Below are 22874 nucleotides of genomic sequence, written 5' to 3' on the forward strand. Positions count from 1 at the left end.
CGGCGCATAGTTGAGTCCTTGGAAAAGGCTCGTTACTCACATTCTCTCACCGTACTCAGGTGTAAAATTAGTACCTGGCCGTTAACAGAGTTGTCTTTGTCCGAAAAATTGTAATATCGCCTAACAGGCGTCATGTCCCGTCCTACATGTTAAATGTTGACCAGGGACCCCTTGTAAAGCGCTTTGAGCACATTTAGTAGATATTGCACTATATAAAGCTCAATTTAAAAAAAAAATTCAATGATGATGATATGGTGGTGGTGGTGGTTGCAGTAGTAGTAGTGGTAGTGATGATAATGTGGTGGTGGTTGTAGTTGTAGTAGTAGTGATAGTGATAATGATGTGGTGGGGGTTGTAGTAGTAGTGGTAGTGATGATGATGTGGTTGTTGTGGTTGTAGTAGTAGTTATAATGGTGATGATATGGTGGTAGTGGTGGTTGCAGTAGTAGTGGTAGTGATGACGATGTGGTTGTGGTGGTTGTAGTAGTAGTGGTAATGGTAATGATATGGTGGTAGTGGTGGTTGTAGTAGTAGTGGTAATGGTAATGATATGGTGGTGGTTGTAGTAGTAGTGGTCGTGATGACGATGTGGTTGTGGTGGTTGTAGTAGTAGTGGTAGTGATGCTATTGTGGTGGTGGTTGTAGTAGTTGAGGTAGTGATGTGGTGGTGGTTGTAGTAGTAGTGGTGGTGGTGGTTGTGGTAGTAGTGGTAATGATGATGATATGGTGGTGGTGGTTGCAGTAGTAGTGGTAGTGATGACGATGTGGTTGTGGTGATTGTAGTAGTGGTAGTGATGATGATGTGCTGGTGGTGGTGTAGTAGTAGTGGTAGTGATAATGATGTGGGGCTGGTGGTTGTAGTAGTAGTGTTAGTGATGATATTGTGGTGGTGGTTGTAGTAGTAGATGATGTGGTGGTTGGAAAACACATTACAGGTTATTATAATACATGATTACACACATTCTCTAACTTCATTTTTTGACAGCTTCGTTGTGCCATAAATATACGCAACAGTTCTGAAACATTTTATTGTGGATTTTGATATTGTTTGTTGTTTTTCTTGTGTCGTTATGTTGACATAGATACCGAATGAATGGTAATTACTACATTCTCAGCCAACAACAAAATGGCGCTGAATGCTTTCATTGGTGGACACTTTTTAGGCTTCGTACGTATTCTCATTCGTTTAATTCTATGGGTACTATATAAAAAAAAAATTACTGAAAAAAGTTTAATTTCTAAAACGATATTTAACGAAGAACACGAAGTCTTTTGTGAATTAAGTTAAAGAAAGCACATACTTGACTAAAAGTATTCTTCAAAACAAGCACTCGCAGACAACAGCCGAAAGTGCAGCGACTCCGAGCGAGCAAAACGACTGTTTGACGTTCAAACTAACAAAAAAAAAGATCGTGATTATCGTTTCCATTGATCTAGCTCACTTTTTGCCATTTAGATTTTTCCTTCAGGTCGCCATGACATCTTTGAAAAAGAGGGTAATTGACTATACTTTGTTTTAAAAGTAGATTTGTTAGTGAATAGTCAGCTGATATTTGTTAATGTTATTTTTTAATAATTTATTCTAAACTAAATTTACAGTTCCAGCAGAGACATATCTTGTCTTGATGAAATTTCAAACTCAAAGCATCTTAATTTGACCCAATCGCTAGACGGGAATTGAAATAACATTTAATTTGATACCTTATTTGTTCCTCTGCCTCTAACTCTAAGACAAGGCTATGATTATCCCCAGACACCTGTCTGGGGATAATCACAGCGCTAAGACAACGAGGTCTGAAAATGGCTGTCATTATCCCCAGACACCTGTCTGGGGATAATGAAAATTCGTTATCCCCAGTCCAGACATCTGTCTGGGGATAACCAAATTTCGTTATTCCCAGACAGATATTTGAACCTCCGCTCTTTTAAACAATTATCCACATTCCAGAATATGGAATGTTTCCAAATGCACATAGAAATAAGGAAAGTTAATAAAATATCAATAAAAACATAAAATTAACCAACATTAAATCAGTTGTTACTACATATACACAATATGCGTCGACTTCGAAGTGGGTGTCATGGCCGAATGGTTAGGTCGTCTGCCCTGGAAGTTTTACCAGAATCGACGTTGCCGGTTCAAATCCTGATGCCTCCACTTTTTTTTTTTACATTCCGTCTTCTTTTTACAGAACGGTGCAAGGTTAAATATCCCATCCATCCCCCCCCCCCCCCACCTCTTTTTTTTAACTCTCTCTCTCTCTCTCTCTCTCTCTCTCTCTCTCTCTCTCTCTCTCTCTCTCTCTCTCTCTCTCTCTCTCTTAGTTCCTTTCTAGTTTCTAGCAAATTGTCATATTCGTCCCCACTCCTATCTCAAAAAGTGTCTAAAAAGAATAAATAATTAAAAAGCAAACAAACAGAAATATTCAGAGAGCGACCAAATGGTCAGATAGAGGAGAAAAAATCAAACAATAATTTTTTTAAAAAATAAAAACAATTTTAAGAAATTCATGCTCAGAAACGGAACAGAAGGTCAAACAAAAAGGAGAAAAGAATAGACTCGCACAAAAAAAAAAAAAAGAAGACGGAATTTAAAAAATTTTTTTTTTAAAGTGGTGGAACCAGGATTCGACCCCCACAACGTCAATTCTGGTAAAACTTCCAGGGCAGACGACTAAACCATTCGGCCATGACACCACTTCGAAGTCAACGCATATTGTGTATATGTAGTAACAACTGATTTAATGTTGGTTAATTTTATGTTTTTATAGAAATTTTATTAACTTCCTTATTTCTATGTGTGCATTTGGAAACATTCCATATTCTGGAATGTGGATAGTTGTTTAAAAGAGCGGAGTTTCAAATTTGTGTCTGGGGATAACGAAATTTGGTTATCCCCAGAGAGGTGTCTGGGGATAATGAATTTTCATTATCCCCAGACAGGGGGATAGGCGTAGTCTTAACAATAGGTAGACAATGACAGTTGTAAAGAGTGACTAAGCGATATCCTTTGTTTTGGAATTGACAACTGTGCATTGTGACTAAGGAGTTTGTGAGAGCTTTTTGTCTGTTATCAGGCCTAATCTCTCTGACTCTTGATAACAAAAGAGTGAAAGTTAATCTAATATGAATGAGATGTCTACTAGCATCAAAGCTGCTTTTGCTTGACAAAATCTATACTATACTATCTCCGAACCATTAGCGTTACTGTTCCAAAAATCACTTGACTCAGGAACTCTTCCACCCGATTGGAAAGAAGCACAAGTTACACCGTTATTCAAGAAAGGAGACAAGAGTAATCCGGGCAATTATCGACCAGTTAGCCTCACCTCAGTGGTTTGCAAAATAATGGAGAGCATTATTAGAGACTATGTCATAACTCACCTAAAGAACAACAAGTTACTGTCTGAATGCCAACATGGCTTTGTTTCTGGCAGGTCATGTTCAACTAACCTCCTAAAGACTTTAAATGATTGGACAGAGTTTCTCGACCAAGGATCTTCGGTTGACGCAATCTACTTAGATTTTGCTAAAGCTTTTGATTCTGTTCCCCATCAAAGACTCTTAAACAAACTGGAAGCTCATGGTGTTCAAGGAAATACTCTAAGCTGGATTAAGCATTTTCTAGTAGGCAGGAAACAGAGAGTTAGCGTGCAAGGCACAGTGTCAAATTGGACAGAAGTTCTTAGTGGAGTGCCACAAGGCAGCGTCTTAGGTCCAACTCTTTTCGTAATCTTCATTAATGATTTACCAAGTATTTTGTCTAGCTCATGTTCAATGTATGCCGATGATACTAAAGTATACAGAAAGGTAAACAATCTAGAAAATAGAGACAGTCTTCAGTTAGATATTGACAATCTAGTCAACTGGGCAGACGATTGGCAACTGAAGTTCAACGCTGGAAAATGCACAGTGCTACATCTTGGAACGAAAAACAAAATCTTTCACTACGATATGAGACAGCATCACTGTAGCGACAGAACAGCTCTGAATAAGTCAAAACTTGAGAAAGATTTGGGAGTACATGTTGATACTAAATTAAAATTCTCAAAGCATATAGAAACACAAGTTAATAAGGCAAACAGAATCCTTGGACTCATCAGAAGATCTTTTACCTATTTAGATGCAGCAACTATGAAAATACTATTTACTGCATTAGTCAGACCCCATCTCGAGTTCAGCAACTCAGTATGGTCACCACAATTTGAGAAAGATAAGAAACTTATTGAAGGCGTGCTTCGCAGAGCAACAAAAGTAATTCCTGGGTTGAAAGATAAGCAATATGAGGATAGACTGAAACGTATTGAAATTCCAAGCATGACATACAGACGAGTACGAGGTGATATGATTGAAACATACAAGTTTACACACAGTTTGTATCAAGTCGAGAGTAAACTTTTCGTGTTTGCAAACAATGGAACCAGAGGTCATAATTACAAGCTGCATAAACCAAGGTGTAACACATCGCTTAGGCTACACTACTTTAATCAACGTGTGATCGACCGCTGGAACAGTCTCCCTGAAACGGTGACCAATGCTCCAAGTGTCAACGCCTTCAAAAATAGCTTAGATAGCCACTTAGCAGATTACATGTTTAGCATAGTTGAACCGCCCATTAAGATCCCATCAAAGGGTTAGACGTATATACAGGTCAAAAGATCTGTTAGGGTTAGGGCCTTCAATTTATCAAAAAGTTTATATATTATAGATACAGGTCAAAAGATCTGTTAGGGCTTTTTATTGACTTTTATCTCGATGAACTGAATGCCAAGATCAGCAAAGGCACAAAACGCCTAATACGCTGGAAAACTATACTATACTATACTATACTATACTATACTATACTATACTATACTATACAGGGCTGTCATATGGTCATTTTTGCTGATCCTAAGGTGTTGCGATTATCTGGAGTGGACTTCCTTAATAACTGCAATATTCCACTTCATAAGAAACTTTTGTGCTTTTTTTTTATGGTCTCCCATTGCTGCTGCTCGTTAGACTGCCTATCTAGACACAAAAGTATCATTGTAATCATGAAATCTGTCGCAAATCAACAGATTTTGTGTAAAATTAAAATGATCCCCCTGTCAACTGAGTGGCCTGTAATTTTCTATTTTTGATTTGAATCAACAGAGCGCACGAGAGCCAAGTAAATCAGATGATGACTCTTCAGATGATGACAACTATGTTCCTTATATTCCAATCAAGCAGAGAAAGAAAATGGAGGTTGGTGCTTTTTCACTACTGCCTGGACCAGAGTCTAGAATGTAACTGTGTATCATATCACTTGTTTTGTTTTTTTTTGCTGTTTTTTTTAAATTGTTACCGCCGTTTGTTGACTTTAGAATATTGAGGAGATAGCATGATGATCTAAGTTAATTATACGGATTCTATGATATTGGTCTTAGGCATTTTTTAAAGCTCTCCAGTTATTTGATAGGATAAATATGAAATCTGTGACTGGTTTTTTAACTGCATGGAAACAAAATAGTTTTATTTTAAGAATGGTTGGAAAATGGTATTAAAATGAATCAGTGCTGATGTTTTTTTGCGGATTAGTGGAAATCATCGATTATGGAAATAGAGAATGAATTTCCTCTTTTTCTGCCTCTTCCATGATTTTCGTGATATCCCACTTTTCTACTAATTTTTGTGAAATTCTCATTCACTTTTTATTTCAGCTAATCTGTCTATAAATGATTGGTTAAAACACCATGACTATGTAACAATGATAGTTAATCACCTCTATTTCTGTAAAAAAATGAGGATTGGGGCTGTTAAAATGGGGCTTAAAGGCAAATGTTCAAAATTTTCCTCCTTTTTCATGTTTTGTGACGGTCAGCACTGATAGACAGAAAACATTCTTTCATAGTATTATAATCTTGATATGACAATTGTAACATAAAATATGGGACCTTTTATTGTTATATGCTCTATCTGTTGAATATCTATGATTATTTTATGAACCCATCTAAGTTCAAATAGTGCTTAATACTTTGTAATTGTAACATTTATATTTCTATAAGAAGTGGTCTAAATTATATAATTATTATGCATTGACGTGTTGATCAATAGTCATAACATAATATTTTGATGAAAGTTTTAACACACAGTAACACACTAATCATGCATGATCCATCTTTATTAGATTTTGCCAGTAGTTAAATCAGGTAATGAAAAGGTTAATACTATACCTATCTCACCCTTAACATGATATGATTTCATAATGATTATTTCTGTTTTATGCAGAATTAATCAGATTAGGTATTATAAAATTTTTAACTGTTTATTTAGTCTTAGGGGGTCAAAATATAGGTAGTTTTAAGAATATGTGAAATTGTCTGTTTTCAATACTTTGCAAAGTTGTTTAGCTTGAGATAGCTCGAGTAAAATTTTGTAAATTATAACTGGTGTACATTCTTGTGATTTTATAATCTATAGCTTCAACAGCTTAAGCAAAAGCTTGGCCAAGTGGGCGTTCTCAAAGAAGAAGAAATGATGAAAAAAGAAAGTAGTGGAACAGACGAGGAGAAAGTCACCAAGAGAAAACTTCCCACTTTGGACAGCAGTGATGATGACGACAATTCAAAGGGACAACTATCTGACAAAGAGGAAGAGGATGATACAATTGTACCAGAAAGAGACCTGGGACCGATGGCACAAGTCAGTTTATTGGATCAACATAATGTATTGAAGAAGAAAGCAGAAGGTGTGTTATACATTTGTGTCTGTGCAATTGTGGGGTTTAGTAGTATGACGCTCAGCTTTGGAATTGTAGTTTCCAGATTTGAGTCCCGATGTGGGCATTGCCAAGTTGAGTCCTTGGATAAGACTTATCTCACATTTTCTTATTATATTAGATGTAAATTTAGTGGCCAGCTGGCAACAGTGTTATATGTCTCCTCTTACATGTTAAGCATTGCTGTTGGCTTGACCCTTTGATTACATTTATTGGATATTGCGATATATAAAAGCTTAGGTTTTCTATTTGCTTTAGTTACAACAAGATATGAAGTGAGTAGAAAAGTGCCAGAAGACAATAGAGAATAAAAAAATTTTCGCGGCGGTGGTGGGGTTTGAACCTGCGACCTTATTGGTACAACAACTCCGCCTGGCAGGTGAGAGCGTGGCTCTACCGTGTGAGCTATCCACGAATACAAAAATATTCGTTTCAAACCCAAGTCATATTTCTTAGAGACCTCTCTCACCCACTTCTTGGAGATCGCAGGCTCGCTCGCGCACAACCATCGCGAAGTTATTTTTGACCAGCAGTTAAGCTTAATAGAGTTGCTTTAGTTATATTTTTGGGGGTGTGGGCAATTTCATTTAGAAGGGGGATGTGGCTAATTTAGAAAAGAATGCAGTCCGCCTATGGCAGTTTTATTTTGTAACTTTGGTAACCTTTTTTTTTCCATCCCATGCTTTCCATTTTTCATTGTCCTGAATGTTAATAGATGTTAATCCCTTTGCTCGTGTAGCAAACGCTCTACTAACTGAACTATTGATATCCTATTGCTGGTGTTCAGGTGAGTCTTTGGTTGCCTCACACAAGACACACAGGTACATTTCAGCTGGAATTGCTTCTTTTCTCTCTTTGATTTAGTGTCTCAATTCTTCAATTTGAATTATCTTTCTTCTCCAGGCTAATGACGTGACATTAAGTGTTACAAGTGCAGCCAAATTTTTTTTTAAATAACAAAAACAGTTACTGTCAGTTTTGGTCTATTTCTTTTACTGTGTTCAATTTATAACTTTCTAGGAATTTATTTTGAGCAATAGAAATATCCTATTTTAAATTTCTTTTTCTTTTTCTTTCAGCCCGCAAGGAGACAGAGAGAGAAAAAATGTTGAGGGAGGAAGAAAAGATCTTGGAGAGCGTTGCTGAGACTAAAGGTGAGTTGGCCAATACAATTTTGTCTTTTTCTGCCCACAGTAATATGAGGACAAAATTATTTAGATATGGCATTGCACAGAGTTTTAAAACTTGAGGTGTAATATGATTCGACATAGATTTAAATTTCCTGTCTTCTAGAAAGCATCCTGTCGAGATCAAGATGATATTTTCTTTTAATTTATTATTTTCTTTTTTTTTTACAGAAATCTTTTAGACTTTTTCTATTAAATCAGTGTTGGATAAAAGTCATTTAATGTAAATGAGGACAATTTGATGTCCCATTTTATAGCCAATTTTATACCTTCAATTTTGTCAAGTAATAAAGAAAAAAAGATATCTAAAAACAGCAATTTAGTCACGCATTGACATTATATATTTTTATAATCCCCAATTCTTTTTGTACTTTCTGTTTTTAGCTTTGATGGCAGTTTCTGAATTAGCCAAGGGTATTGAGTACACAGAATCCATCAAAACAGGGTAAGTTTTAATATATGTTTCTATGTGTCATCATGTTTGGGTCTTATTTACTTTCTAAACCAAAATAGATAGTTGTTTTGTTTGTTTGTATGTTTTTTAAGTTATTGAAATCATTTTTAATAGTTTAATAGTTAAATATAAAGTTAAAAAGTTGAATTCATAAAGTTACCGGTTTGCCTTTGAGATAATTTTTTTTTTTTTTCACACAGGTGGCTACCTCCTCGTTATGTTCAAGAGTGGAGTGAGGAAACTTGTGAAAAGATCAGAAAAAAACACAGAATCCTGGTGGAAGGAGAGAACTTGCCCCCTCCTGTCAAGACATTCCGTGCTATGCGTTTTCCTTCTCCCATTATAAAGGCTCTGAATAAGAAAGGAATCGTCACACCATCCCCTATTCAGATTCAAGGAATTCCAACTGTGTAAGTTATTCCAGACCTGCAAACTTTCCTGATATTCTGAAGTCGAGATTTTTTCCTGACCCCCCTGTCTATGTAGTAGTGATTAGTTAGCTGGGTCTGTTAGATCTGGCTGAAAATCCTTTTTTATCCAGAGCAATTGTTTACGTAATTTTAACGCAATAAAAACTGTGATAAACTAATGGCTCTGACGGACTACTTTACAACTTAATACAGCCCAATCATTATAATCTATTTCTTTTTCTTATAGGTTAAGTGGTCGAGACATGATTGGCATTGCCTTCACTGGATCAGGAAAGACCCTAGTATTTACATTGCCCATCATCATGTTTTGTCTCGAGCAGGAGAAGAAGCTGCCATTCATCAGGGGAGAAGGGCCCTATGGACTTATCATTTGTCCGTCTGTAAGTTTTAATTTCATTTGGAGGGGGGGGGGGGGTCCCCATCTCCTTCATATTGCTTTTTATCTTGTTTTTAAGTTTCACCCATTTCAATAGCTTATAATCTCCTAAGTACATTGGGTTTGATTTGATAATTTCGTGATTTCTAGAGGAATATTTTGTACATGGCTATACTCATTGGTTTAAATGTTATTCAACATCAGATGATATTGCTCTATTTATATTGAAAAAAGTTCTTGTAAAAGGTTGTTACTACAGTCTTAGCTTGTATTTCTCGGCACAATAATCATCTTTTACAGGTAAATAATTGTTTTTCCTCCACTGAACAAAACACCCAGTTCATGTTTGTCACCATTTCAAATTGGTTGGGAAACAGTCAAGTGATAAGTTATTATTTTGGGCGATGATTTTTTCTTTTCTTGAAAGTCATTCTTAAGTACACTGATGGTGTGAACTTGCAAGCTTCATCTGATCCCTATTTGAACCATTCCCCTTTCTCTTACTTTTCTCATATGCTTTTAATTGTAAATCTAGATATATTTTTAACTATCCCATTTTCTACCTTTTTACTGGCTCTGAAATGACCTAAATATGTGGAAGTGCTTTTAAACCCAAAAAACAAAACAAACAAACAATTTAATCAAACGGGGCTGACTTTTATTTTATATAACTATTTGCCGAAGTCATATCCTCCAGAGGGGTTTTTTATTTTCTTTCTTTAATTTGTATTTTTCAATTTTACTAATTTTAGCAACAGCATCCATTTTATGTAGATTTGTGCATCACAGTGGCGTTGCCTTACTTATAATTGATTTTGCAAGGTCAATATAGGTCATATCTGCCAACCCTTCTGCTTTTGGCGGAATCATTCCTATTTTCACTCTTCCTTTTCTATAGTTCCGGCAATGTCTCTAAAATTCCGATTTTCAAAAATGATAATGATGATGATGGTAAGAAGAACAAAAATGGGGAGGGGGGGGGGGGGATTAAAAAGGTGAATTTTTTTTTTTTTTCATGTTTGCCAAAAGGGAATTAAGTAGGAAAATAAATTGCACTCCTCTCCCCTTCCCCATTCCATTTGCTATGATATGCAGTTTTGCCAGCTGTGCCAGAATACTGTCTTTATAAGTTTGGTGGTCATTTCGATACAGAATTTTCCATTGTTAAGAAATTCCTATTTGTCTCAAATTCCTATTTTCTAACCTTCTGATTCCACTTTTGGAATATGAAGGGTTGGCAGGTCCGTATGGATTCAAACCATCATTTGATGAAATTAATAATTCAATGGTTTTATGTTGATGTTTGTTTTCCTTGGTGATTTAACATTTTAACATTAAAATATTTATAACGGATTGTTGATACTTTTTTCATCAACAGCGTGAGTTAGCTAAACAAACATTTGAGATCATCCAACAATTTGCCGACTGTCTCACCACAGCTGGCTATCCTTCACTAAGACCATGTCTGTGTATAGGAGGAATGCCAGTCAAAGAACAACGGGATATGATCAATCAGTAAGGCTCTCTATTTCCCTGTCTATCTGTCTGCCTCTTTTCTTCATCTTTTACTAGCATTGTAGCACAGTCAATTTTCCTTATTTGTATTTGTCATTCCTTTGTTTTTCTCTTTTTAAAAAATCTTTAGCTTTTATATGGCGCAATATCCACTAAATGTGCTCAAAGCGCTTTAGGAGATGGACAAGCCAACAGCTACACTTAACATGTAGGATGAGACATGATGCCTTTAACTCACTCAACCCTAACCCCGACAATATCTGTAGTTTACCCGGGTTGCTTTTACCCTATGCCCATTTATTACATTTTTCTGAGACAAATTATAGACGTAGTATCAAAGTTTTAGTTTTTACATGTTATTGAAAGTTGAATAAAACTATATGGGTACATGCTCATTTTTAATACATTTTTTTCCAAATTTGAAAAGTAACAAAAACCTCTAGGATTGAGTGAGTTAAGGCACTGTTACAATAATTATTTTTTTTACAGTAAAACCCTTAAAAACATTTTTAAAACACAGATTTTGTTGTTTGCAGCAGGTCTGTGATTAGCATTAAAGATGAGGAGGCAGGGAGCTGAGACACTTAGTTTATATTTCCGTCATTTTTACCAGAGGTACCCACATCATGGTGGCCACACCAGGTCGTCTAATGGACATGCTGGACAAGAAGATGATAAATCTACATGTTTGTCGTTTTCTGTGCATGGACGAGGCTGATCGTATGATTGACATGGGCTTTGAGGAAGACGTTAGAACCATTTTCTCCTATTTCAAAGTAAGATTGATGTAACTTAGTCGCTAAGATTACTATTTGGAAAATGATTAAGAAATACATCTCCAGCAATGAATATTGAAACATTTCCTCTACCTTTTCATAAACTTAATTCATATTTTATATGTAATACTCGTAATAATAATTAACATATTTCTATAGTGCCTTTTGTCAAAACTTTAAAGTGCTTGAAAACCAACCAGATATTGTTTGCACAAAATAAAATAACATTCGAGACCAAATCAACTAATATCAAAACAATTATAGAATGTACAAGGCATCATTAATATATGTCACATAATATATTGAAAAATTTAATCAAGTAAATATTTAGTGAAAATTTTTAATTCAGAAAAGTGAGTGGAGCAGGCACTTATGTTGGTAACAACAAGATATGAAGTGAAAAGAAAAGTGCCAGAAGACAATAGAGAATAAAAATTTTTCGCGGCGGGGGGGGTTTGAACCTGCGACCTTATTGGTACGACAACTCCGCCTGGCAGGTGAGAGCGTGGCTCTACCGTGTGAGCTATCCACGAACACAAAATATTCGTTTCAAACCCAAAGTCATTACTAGATCCCTCTCTCACCCACTTCTTGAGATCGCCGATTCGTCACCACCATCGCGAAGTAATTTTGACCAGCAGTTAAGCTTAATAGCCAATATTCTCAACACAAACATATAACATAGAAACGATTGAGACATTGAGTATGCTCCGGTGTATGGGGTGAATTTTTAATTCAGAAAAGTGAGTGGAGCAGGCACTTATGTTGGTAACAACAAGATATGAAGTGAATAGAAAAGTGCCAGAAGACAATAGAGAATAAAAATTTTTCGCGGCGGTGGTGGGGTTTGAACCTGCGACCTTATTGGTACGACAACTCCGCCTGGCAGGTGAGAGCGTGGCTCTACCGTGTGAGCTATCCACGAACACAAAAATATTCGTTTCAAACCCAAAGTCATTACTAGATCCCTCTCTCACCCACTTCTTGAGACCGCCGATTTGTTCGTGCACCAAAATTTTTATTCTCTATTGTCTTCTGGCACTTTTCTATTCACTTTATATCTTGTTGTTACCAACATAAGTGCCTGCTCCACTCACTTTTCTGAATTAAAAATTCACCCCATACACCGGAGCATACTCAATGTCTCAATCGTTTCTATGTTATATGTTTGTGTTGAGAATATTGGCTATTAAGCTTAACTGCTGGTCAAAATTATTCGCGATGGTGGTGCACGAACAAATCGGCGGTCTCAAGAAGTGGGTGAGAGAGGGATCTAGTAATGACTTTGGGTTTGAAACGAATATTTTTGTGTTCGTGGATAGCTCACATGGTAGAGCCACGCTCTCACCTGCCAGGCGGAGTTGTCGTACCAATAAGGTCGCAGGTTCAAACCCCACCACCGCCGCGAAAAATTTTTATTCTCTTTTGTCTTCTGGCACTTTTCTATTCACTTCATATCTTGTTATTTAGTGAAAAGATATGTTTTTAGACGTTTTTGAAAATTTCCATAGAGCTAGGAAATTTTACAGACTGAGGGAGATAATCCCTCATTGTGGGCCCAAATGTTATAAATGACCTATCACCAAAGTATTTAAGTTTAGTTTTCGGTGATGTTAACAATTTGAAGTCATGAGATCTAAGATTTCTCATAGGTACATATGTAAGGACTAATAACAATTGTTACCACTTTGTTTGTGGTGGGGGTATTCTTTTAATTTCTTTGTTTTTTTTTTTTTGTTTTTTTTTTTAGAAATTTATTAATAATTTTTTGGGGATAATATAGATTTTAAGAGAACTGCAGTCTCTAATATCACAGTTAAGTTTTGTTTGTTTGTTTTTTTTCAGCTAGAGAAACGAATAATTCTTTTATCATATTTGATTTAATGTGGTTAATGCTACACATAGGTGTACTTGATGGTTACAGCTGTTTGATATAGTTTTGCTAGTCGCCAAATGGTAAGCATTTCCTTGAGAGCCACATACCATATTCAACTGAGAAAGAAGGAGAGCAAAGTCACAGCTTTTGCATTGATGGGAAATATAACTATCTAGAGGAAAATCGGACTAAAGAGACATTCACAATTTACACTGACATCTGGACTGGTAAGCTAATAAATGTATAAAGAGGTAAAAAATATACCAAGAGTGAATTGATTGCCATCAAATTTTCAGATCCGAATATCTCAGATTGAAAATTTGTTTTCAGACATTCTGTTGAAACTGATTTTCAAATACTAATTGTTTGGAATTGTTGATGTATTTATGTTTTTCCATCTCATTCTCATATCTTCAGGGTCAAAGACAGACTTTGCTGTTTTCAGCCACCATGCCCAAAAAGATACAGAACTTTGCACGTAGTGCCCTTGTCAGACCGGTAACTGTGAACGTGGGTAGAGCTGGTGCTGCTAGCTTGCATATTGTTCAGGAAGTGGAATACGTCAAACAAGAAGCAAAGATGGTGTACATTCTTCAATGTTTAAGGAGAACGCCCCCTCCTGTAGGTCTTATTTTGTATTCATTGACCAAATTTTCAGTTTTTGCAAGAAATTATGGTGGTATTACAGCTCATAGTATTAAGAGAGCAGGCATTTTATTCTTATCTTGCATTTTCTTCTCAACTCATTGATTTAGAAGGAATTTGTTAATCTTTTTTCCTCATTTGGTTGAAAGCTTTTACACTTAACATGCAAATCGTGATTTAAAAAAAAAAAGATTTAATTGAATTTTTAGAAATTTATTTATAATTTTTTGGGGATATATAGATTTTAAGAGAGACGGCAGTCTCTATTATCACAGTTAAGTTTTGTTTTTGTTTTTTTCATATTTGATTAAATGTGGATTTAATGCAGTTGGCAATAACTCTGTGTAGTGAGATAACAACAGTGCTCATATCGATGTGCTGTGAACTACCAGGGGTGACTCAAGTCGCCCACTGCAGTAGGTCCACATATATATTCACCGTCACATCCCTTTGATCCAAGCTTCAAGAATTTTATCTCCCATGCTTCTGTGAGTCTTCACAGCTTGTTTACATTTCAGTTTCACTTTTGTTTGACTGATTTTGATCAAATAAATTTCAGAATGGACCCTAGATCAGAATGGTCTCAGTCTGTTTTTGGTCAACAAGATGACGCGAGTAGTGGCAAGGAGGAGATTGGCATTTAGTAGTAATTAGGATTAGATTGACGACAAATGTGATTGTGACCAGACATTGTGGTAGGATGGCAGAGGATGACGATGTTTTTAGTTTTTTTTTCTGGAATACATTTATAAAAGTCAACTTTGTTCAAAATGGTTGACTTCCTGAAATTAACTAAAGAAATGAAATAGTTCCTTTCAAATAGCTATTAAATTTTCCAAATTGTTTTTCCTGGACATATTCTTCATACTATGGTCAGAGAAACATCACATATTTAGCGATCTTAAAAATTCTCTTGTTCATTCTTAGATGCTTCAAATTTGAAGCAATGTTTTTATTCATAATCCTTCATTTGACATAAATTTTATTCAATATATGAGTTCTTTTGTTTTTTAAATTGGAAGTCTTTTTTCAAGGATGAACCACTTTTGACCTTGACCTCAAAGATATTCAATAATGGCCACCGTGCTTCCAGATGTTTTTTTTCAATCAAAATAATATATTTTTATATAAATTTTCTTTATAATATAATACAATAAGCATGTCTTGAAAATTTCATAAGAATTGGTCGAATCATTTTGTCTCAATAATTTTTTTAAAAATACACCCATTAATTGAAGAACTTTTCAAAAACCCTTTGGTATTTCAAGGTACATCCTGTTAAAATAAACAACCTTTGGTATTTCGTGGAAATTGGAAAACGCCATGATTATAGTGTTCATTTTTTATATTTGTGTGTGTGTGTGGTTTTTTTTTATAGGGAATAAACTTTTTGCTGGTTGCTTTTACTCATGTTTGTTTGTTTCTTGTTCCACAGGTATTGATATTCGCTGAAAAGAAACAAGATGTGGATGCCATTCATGAATACCTGTTGTTGAAGGGTGTGGAGGCTGTGGCCATTCACGGAGGGAAAGGTCAGTCTATGTTCCATTTACATTGTAGTTGTAGCAATAAGTGTGGTTGGATATTAACTCCCTCAACCCTAACACCAAATATATCCGTAGTTTACCTGGGTTACTTTTACCCCATGCCTATTTATTACATTTTTCTGAGACAAATTATAGGCGTAGTATCAAAGCTAATGTTTCTGGGTGGGGATCCGACCTCCCATAGTGGGCAGGGAGGTACATGCTGTGTCTTCATCCCCCCATACCCGTTTTCCAATTGTTTCCTGTCATTGTCTTGGGATGAGATTAATTAGTTTTGTCCTGATCCTTGCCGGAGTTCTTTGGCTGGGAGGGAAACAGTTGAATGTATAGTTATAGTTTTGGGAGATGATATTTTTTTCCTTGTAAATCATCTCTCTCTTATGCATTGTATTATGTTTAGTTTACATATTATATTATGTGATTGGTAAACATTTGAGTGTATTCCTCTTAGTTGGGACCTGTGCTTGTGTCTGGATAAGACTTTTAGGTGATCTCAAACTAAGTACTTTGACGGTGTGCTCTTCGAATCTTCAACTCTTTCCTATTTGAACCAGTCCCCCTTAGTCTTACCTTTTCTTTTGTGCTTTAATTGTAATTCTAGAACTTTTTACTATCCCTTTATCTTCCTTTTTACTGGTGCTGATATGACCTTAATGTGTTCAAGCGCCGTAAAACCCTTAAAACAACAAAACAAAACAAAGCTAATGTTTTAAGATTTTACATGTTAATGGTAGTTGAATAAAACTATCTATGTGCATGCTCATTTTTAATACATTTTTTTCCAATTTTGAAAAGTAGAAAAAATCTCTAGGATTGAGTGAGTTAAGCAGTTGAAACTGGTTTTCAAAATGACATCACACTTGCTGTTAGAGGCATCATTTTATACGTTATCAGAGCACATTAATTCGATATTGGACTACACAAAAACACAGTGTTTTTTAGGGTTTTTTTTGTTTGTTTGCTTTTCTTACCTAAAGAAAAGCCCAGATTCATTATTTTCTGGTGTTTAAGTGTAACATGCTGAGACATATATTGCCCAAACTATTAATGATTCGTTATTCAGCATAATATTTTTTCATTTAATACATGATGATATGGGAGTGGAAAGGGGAGGGGGTAAATAAAAGAGCCCCGTTGTTTCTTTCAATTTTTACATTAAAAAATTTTTTTTTTCATCATTATTAAAATATTACTACTCTCTTTTGACAAAAAAGTTAATCCAGCAATGTTAAGCATGTATAGTGGCCAGATTGGTGATGTGGAAAATTCTAGCCCCGACATTGTATCCTTGGGTAATGCACTTAACACACATTTCCACACTCAACTCATTTGTGGATTAATACATGGCTAAAGGGGGATGAGGAATATTATATATTAGCACGAAATGGATACTAACAGGCAACTGGTACTGTATGAATTGGAAATATGGTTTCATATAGCCTACTGGGGGAATGATTGAAACATTGTAAAGCTCATATTCATATTGATAGATATTTATTTTTTCATTATGGTTACTTTGTGTTATTATTTTCCATTTCTGTTCATTTTGTTTACTATTATTCTTATTATTGTTATTATTGCTATTATTGATAATGATAATAAAGTAAAGCTGTCTGGATATATGTACTATAAATTCTGGCCAACCAAAAGTAAAATATGCATAATTTCTGTTAATTTTTCATACTTCTCACAGATCAAGAGGAAAGAAGTCGTTCAGTTGAGCAGTTTAAAAAAGGAGAGAAAGACGTTCTGGTTGCAACAGACGTTGCCAGCAAGGGTTTAGATTTTGAAGGAATCCAACATGTTATTAACTACGATATGCCAGATGACATAGAGAATTATGGTAATTGTCATTACAACATGCAAACATTCAGAGCACCCATATAATCAGCTTATTCGTTTTTTTGTTTAGCTGTCTTTTTTTTCTTTTTTCTTTTTTTTTTTTTGCTCAGCTCTACATAAGAAGATAAGTAGTCCAAGAGGGCTTCGAGGCAGATTGAGTCTGAATTTATCTCATTTTCTATAGCATTAAACGGACAAAGCAATTGCTTGCAACCCTTTGGATGGGATGTTTGTCTATCGCAAAGTATTTTCTCCAGATCTTGCAGGCCCAACTACCCAATCACTCCCGGATGGACAGTGGGTCCGAAAAAATCTCAACAGTATTCAGGATTCCTTTGTTTGTGAAGTGAGTGCTATACCAACTGAACTATCAGGAGGGGGCTCGACATATTTACAAATAAATGTTTTTATCAAGGTCCAGGACATATTTGAAAAATATGAGATGTCCCATTATCACTCTGAATTTTTATTTTGATATTACACCCATAAATGGACAGACAAATGCTGGGTCTGTTGTTATTTGAGATAAACAAATCAATATGCAATTTTCCTACAACTTAAAAAGTTCATGATGATTCACAAGACACAAGTAAATGCCCCCTCTTTATGGTTGTATGTATGTTGACTTTTGATTATCCAGTCCACAGAATTGGAAGAACTGGCAGGAAAGGAATGCAGGGCGTGGCCACCACGTTTGTCAACAAATCTGTAGGTAAGGTATTCTACTTATAATCTGCGATCATTTGAGGAAAACTCTTTTGGCAGGGCTGCCAAAAAAAATTCGAATGCTTTTTCTTTTCTCTTTACGATTATATGCTTTTCATCTAAAAGTCTGCATTATCAGTATCAAATTACAATATTAAAAGATATGAATTGTTTAAATTCTGTTCTTCATCTTAAAAGTTCGTTATGGCCCCATATCAATCCTTGCTACACTTCTGAATCATTACTAAGAGGGGTGTAGTAATGGTTTTGTGAAATTGCATGAGTTTGTGTGTGGAACTGAAGGGGATGAAATCTGAATTAATCATTGTGTATTGAGTGGAAGATTTTGAATAATATTTAACTCAATTCTTTCACATTTACAATCATCACGTAGTTCTCTCAATGTTCAACCCTTTGACTTATTGGTCAAGAAAAGAAAAAAGTTTACATTTAAGTTTATTGGAGTACAAATATTCATCTTAGTGTTAATTGCAGTACAACAAAAGTCTAAATCTTAATGACCATCTCTTCCCAGATGAGAGTGTTCTGCTAGACTTAAAGCATCTGTTGAAGGAGGCAAATCAAAAGGTACCAGCATTCCTGATGCTAATGGAGTCTGAGACAGAGAAATATCTTGACATTGAAGGTATGTGTTTGTTTGTCTCTTTGTTTTGTTTTGTTTTGTTTTCCTATTGGGATGGATGGAGGGTACTCTTTAATTTCATTTTTGTTTTTTTCTTGACTGGTCTAAGTTTATGAACTAACAAGATGACAGTCATGCATATTCAAACCAAAATTGATAGCTCAACAGTTTTTCTGTTATTGAGCATTTCATTGGAAAAGAATTATGGTGTTTTTACTTAAAAAGGAAAAATAGAAAAGACAATGATTGAACCTATTTTTTGTGTGTGTGTGTGGGGGGGGGGGGGGGGGGGGGGGTAATGCCTGGTTTTGAAGAGGAGGTGAGGTGTCTTGGTTTTTTTTTCTTGTTTTTCGTTTTTGGGGTTTTTTTTTTTTTGGTTAAATCTGTTATGTATGTAGGCATCCTGCTTGTAATAAAACTAATGAAAAATCCTACAGCTGAGATTTCTATTTTAATTTTTTTTTTTTTTTGACATTGTCACTTGTTTGATTTTTTAAAAACATTTTTACTCTGATCAGGGATGCTCCTTTTCCGGGTAAAGCCGGTAAACCGGCTTTTTGAAATCTTCCAGCTGACCTTGGTCAGCATTGATGAGTTGATATTTTTAAAGATGAAAGTATTGGTTGTTTAAAGCCAACGAGGGAATATAGATGAATATGTATCCTTTTCTATGATTTAAGAGTGATACCATTTGATGGAGAGAAGCTCTGCGCAAAATATTTTTATACAATATCGTCTTTACAAGAATACATTTCAGGCTTTTTTTTTATTTTAGCAAAGGGCATCCCTGACTGATAAAGTTGTTTGTTTTGTTTCTATTTTAGAAAAACATAAACTTTTTTGCTTTTCGAATTTCAGGTGAGGTTGGTTGTTCCTACTGTGGTGGTCTGGGCCACAGGATTGCCGATTGTCTTAAGCTCCAAGCGATGCAGACTAAACAAGCCCAGGGCGTTGGAAGGAGAGATTATTTGGCTCACAACAGTGCTGACTGGTAGACAGGGAGTGTTTTTGGTGTCTATATATAACAGTCTAACAACTTGGATCAAAAGAGACACGATAATTGTACTGAGAGCGGTGCTTGGATCAAAAGAGACAATAATTGTATACTAAGAGCATTTATTGGTTGTAAACTGATTATTTTGAGTTGGTCGTCAGCGTGGCAAAAGTGCTCAGCAGTCCAGAAATCATTTTTGATCCTTTGAGTCGTGGTTGAGCCTCAATTAACGGCATGAACTTTATCAAGATGGTGCAGCCCCAAGGATTGACAATGCTCAAACTCATCCACTACACTCAGTCACACCCTCTGTTTAGTGACCAAAGGAAGAGGGGGGGGGGGGGAGGAAACTCGGTGAAAGCTCATTACCGCATGAACTTTATCAAGAGGTGCAGCCCCAAGGATTGAAAAAGTGGCTCACAACTCATATACACTAACTCTCACACCCTCTGATCTTAGTACCTAGAAGAGGGGGGGGTTGGATCAGGTTGACAGTGATAACTCGGTTTAGCCTCAATTTAACATAGGCATGAACCTTTTATCAGATGGTGCAGCCCAGGATTTTACAATGCTCAACTCAATAACCCAATAACATCATGTTCACATCCTCTGTTTAGGACCAAAGGAAGAGGGGACTGGTGGGGAGGAATCGGTTGAGCCTCAATTAAAGGCATGGAACTTTATCAAGATGGATGCAGCCCAAGGATTGACAATGCTCAAACTCATTAATACCATGCATAAGGTCACACTTCTGTTTAGTGACCAAAGGAAGAGGGGGGGGGGGGAGGAAACTCGGTTGAGCCTCAATTAACGGCATGAACTTTATCAAGATGGTGCAGCCCCAAGGATTGACAATGCTCAAACTCATCCACTACACTCAGTCACACCCTCTGTTTAGTGACCAAAGGAAGAGGGGGGGGGGGGGAGGAAACTCGGGGAAAGACGATTCCCCACCTCTTGTTCCAATTGATTGAAGACAGATGAGCGAGGTGTGAAATATCATGTGCTGGCTTGTTGCTACTTAGCAACGGAATGAATTTACTCTCAACGCCTTATGTTGGATACTTCTCTTTTTTTTAAAGGGGTTTTGCGGTTAGAGCTCTGTTATTTTTGACAAGTTTTGCATACTTGGGTACATTGTTGATTTATTAATAGAGTGCCAGAAAACAACCCTTAATTTATGATGATAATGGTTATGTCAGTCTACTCACCCCGCTCATTTGAATTCACACTCCTCCTGACAAATAAACCCAATTTAAATCATCATTATTGCATCATTGCCTTATGCTTAGGACCAACACACAGTGTTTCTACTTATGTCATGGAAGACTGTGTGGCCGCATTGCAATGATTTTAAAGGATGCTGCCACAGGTGATGAAGAAGAAATGGTTGTTTGATAAAATGGAAATAACAACTGCAACAAGCAATATGAATATGATTTATGAGACGACGAACTTCTCAAGTTGATGATAAATGTCAATGTTGATGAAGTTAGTTTCACAATTTTCCTCCACTTGCTAGCTGTGTTACTCTCCATCCTGCCTCTTACAATGTCCTTTTTACTAGATGTTGACGATTCTGGTCATACTACTGCTTGGCATTTATATAACCAAATGCAAAATATTTGGGAAGTCCATAAAGATATACAAAAAAACCTCCTTCTGCAGCTATGTTCACTTGAAGTTCTAAAGAATATGTACATATAATTAAAACAAATAAGCTGATATAGCTTTTCCGACCGTCACAGCAAGCCTTTCCTGTTCTATATTATGTATGAAACTATTTCATGTGGGTATCATGATGAATCACCCATGAGGTCAGCAGACTCTTTATGCTTCTTACAAGCATTTCCACCTATATACAATAGATATATTTTCTCCTGTGTCGATACTCCTTCATTGTTTGGTATGTCATCAATCAAAAGAAGTTCAACATCAGTCAAATGCTTTTACAAATGACAGGAATGACCAGTAATCAATATTGTCTTGTTCGGCATCAATCATCCTGTCAAGGGCATGGGTGTTTAAAACATCTTCAACAGTTGTATAGAATTTGTTTTCTGCTGACATCCTAAAATGGACAAAGTGATGCTTTGTATCATCTTGCTGAAATGCTTTAGATGACCTCTGGACGGCTTCCCTGGGCCTCCGGATGGCTTTTAGTATTACCGCCACATAATACTAAAAGCCGTCCGGCGTAATTTGAGCTTTCGGAAGGCGGAAGACTCTTGGAAAGGTTCGTACAGGTCTAAGGGCCTCCGGACGGCTTCCCTGGGCCGCTGGATGGCTTTTAGTATTACTAAAAGCCGTCCGGCGTAATTTGAGGAGCTTTCGGAAGGCGAACGACTTCTGGAAAGGTTCGTACAGGTCTGAAGGCCTCGGATGGCTTGAGAATGCATTAGATGATCTCCGGACGGCTCTCCTGGGGCGCCGGACGGCTTTTAGTAGGACCGAAAGGGAATGTTATCCTCCATCATTCTCAGATACCTCAGTATAGATGGTTTCAGCATTGACAATTGTCATGTTGTCATGCCCTTCGAGACATTTAGTTATGTCACAGTCTTTGCAAATGCCTATTTAAAAAAAAAACAACATAATATGTACATTTAAACCCCTTTTCTTGCCATGCTTGGCAGCGTTCTCATCTGGATTGAGAATAAATGTATGAACTTGTATCTTCTTAATATGACGTGACTTCTTCAACTCTGCACCCATACTTCAGCTCTACATTCTCTCTCTCTCTCTCTCTCTCTCTCTCTCGAGAGAGAGAGAGAGAGAGAGAGAGAGAGAGAGAGAGAGAAGGGGTATTTGATTGAATTCTGTTAATTAGATACATCATGTATATCTTTGAAAATGTTAAAAATATTTGTATGATTAAAATTACTGATCAAAAATTGCGATTGCTTTATTTTATTTATCTTTAAAATGTGGAGAGAGAGAGAGAGGGGGGTATTTGATTGTATTTTGGTTAAGAATTTTCCGCCTAAAACTAAAAGGTGGTTTATCTCCGCCCATCACCATCACAATTCCGCCTTTGAAAAAGACTCACAACAACGACTACATCAAGATCCCTATCACCTCCAGTACTCCCACATCATCATCCATACCACTACTACTACTACAACCATCACCTCATTATCA

The 22874-nt window shown here is 36.2% G+C and overlaps 1 protein-coding gene across 1 annotated transcript; it reads left to right on the forward strand.

Moving 5' to 3' along the window:
- Window positions 1–1317: 1317 nt before the first annotated feature.
- LOC144966461 (putative ATP-dependent RNA helicase DDX41) lies at window positions 1318–22627 on the forward strand. Its single transcript, XM_078903008.1, has 16 exons — window positions 1318–1496; window positions 5137–5229; window positions 6445–6712; window positions 7822–7896; window positions 8314–8374; window positions 8584–8793; window positions 9041–9194; window positions 10569–10705; window positions 11319–11481; window positions 13775–13978; window positions 15438–15534; window positions 17243–17392; window positions 18032–18103; window positions 18632–18742; window positions 19598–19944; window positions 20521–22627. The coding sequence occupies exons 1-15, from the start codon at window positions 1476–1478 to the stop codon at window positions 19732–19734; spliced, it is 1953 nt and encodes a 650-aa protein (XP_078759134.1). The 5' UTR covers window positions 1318–1475; the 3' UTR covers window positions 19735–19944; window positions 20521–22627.
- Window positions 22628–22874: the final 247 nt, after the last annotated feature.

This window comes from Berghia stephanieae, chromosome 2 (assembly GCF_034508935.2).
Source record: "Berghia stephanieae isolate SIO BIC M18660-M18661 chromosome 2, UCSD_Bste_1.3, whole genome shotgun sequence".
In the NCBI taxonomy this organism is placed as follows: Eukaryota; Metazoa; Mollusca; class Gastropoda; order Nudibranchia; family Aeolidiidae; genus Berghia; species Berghia stephanieae.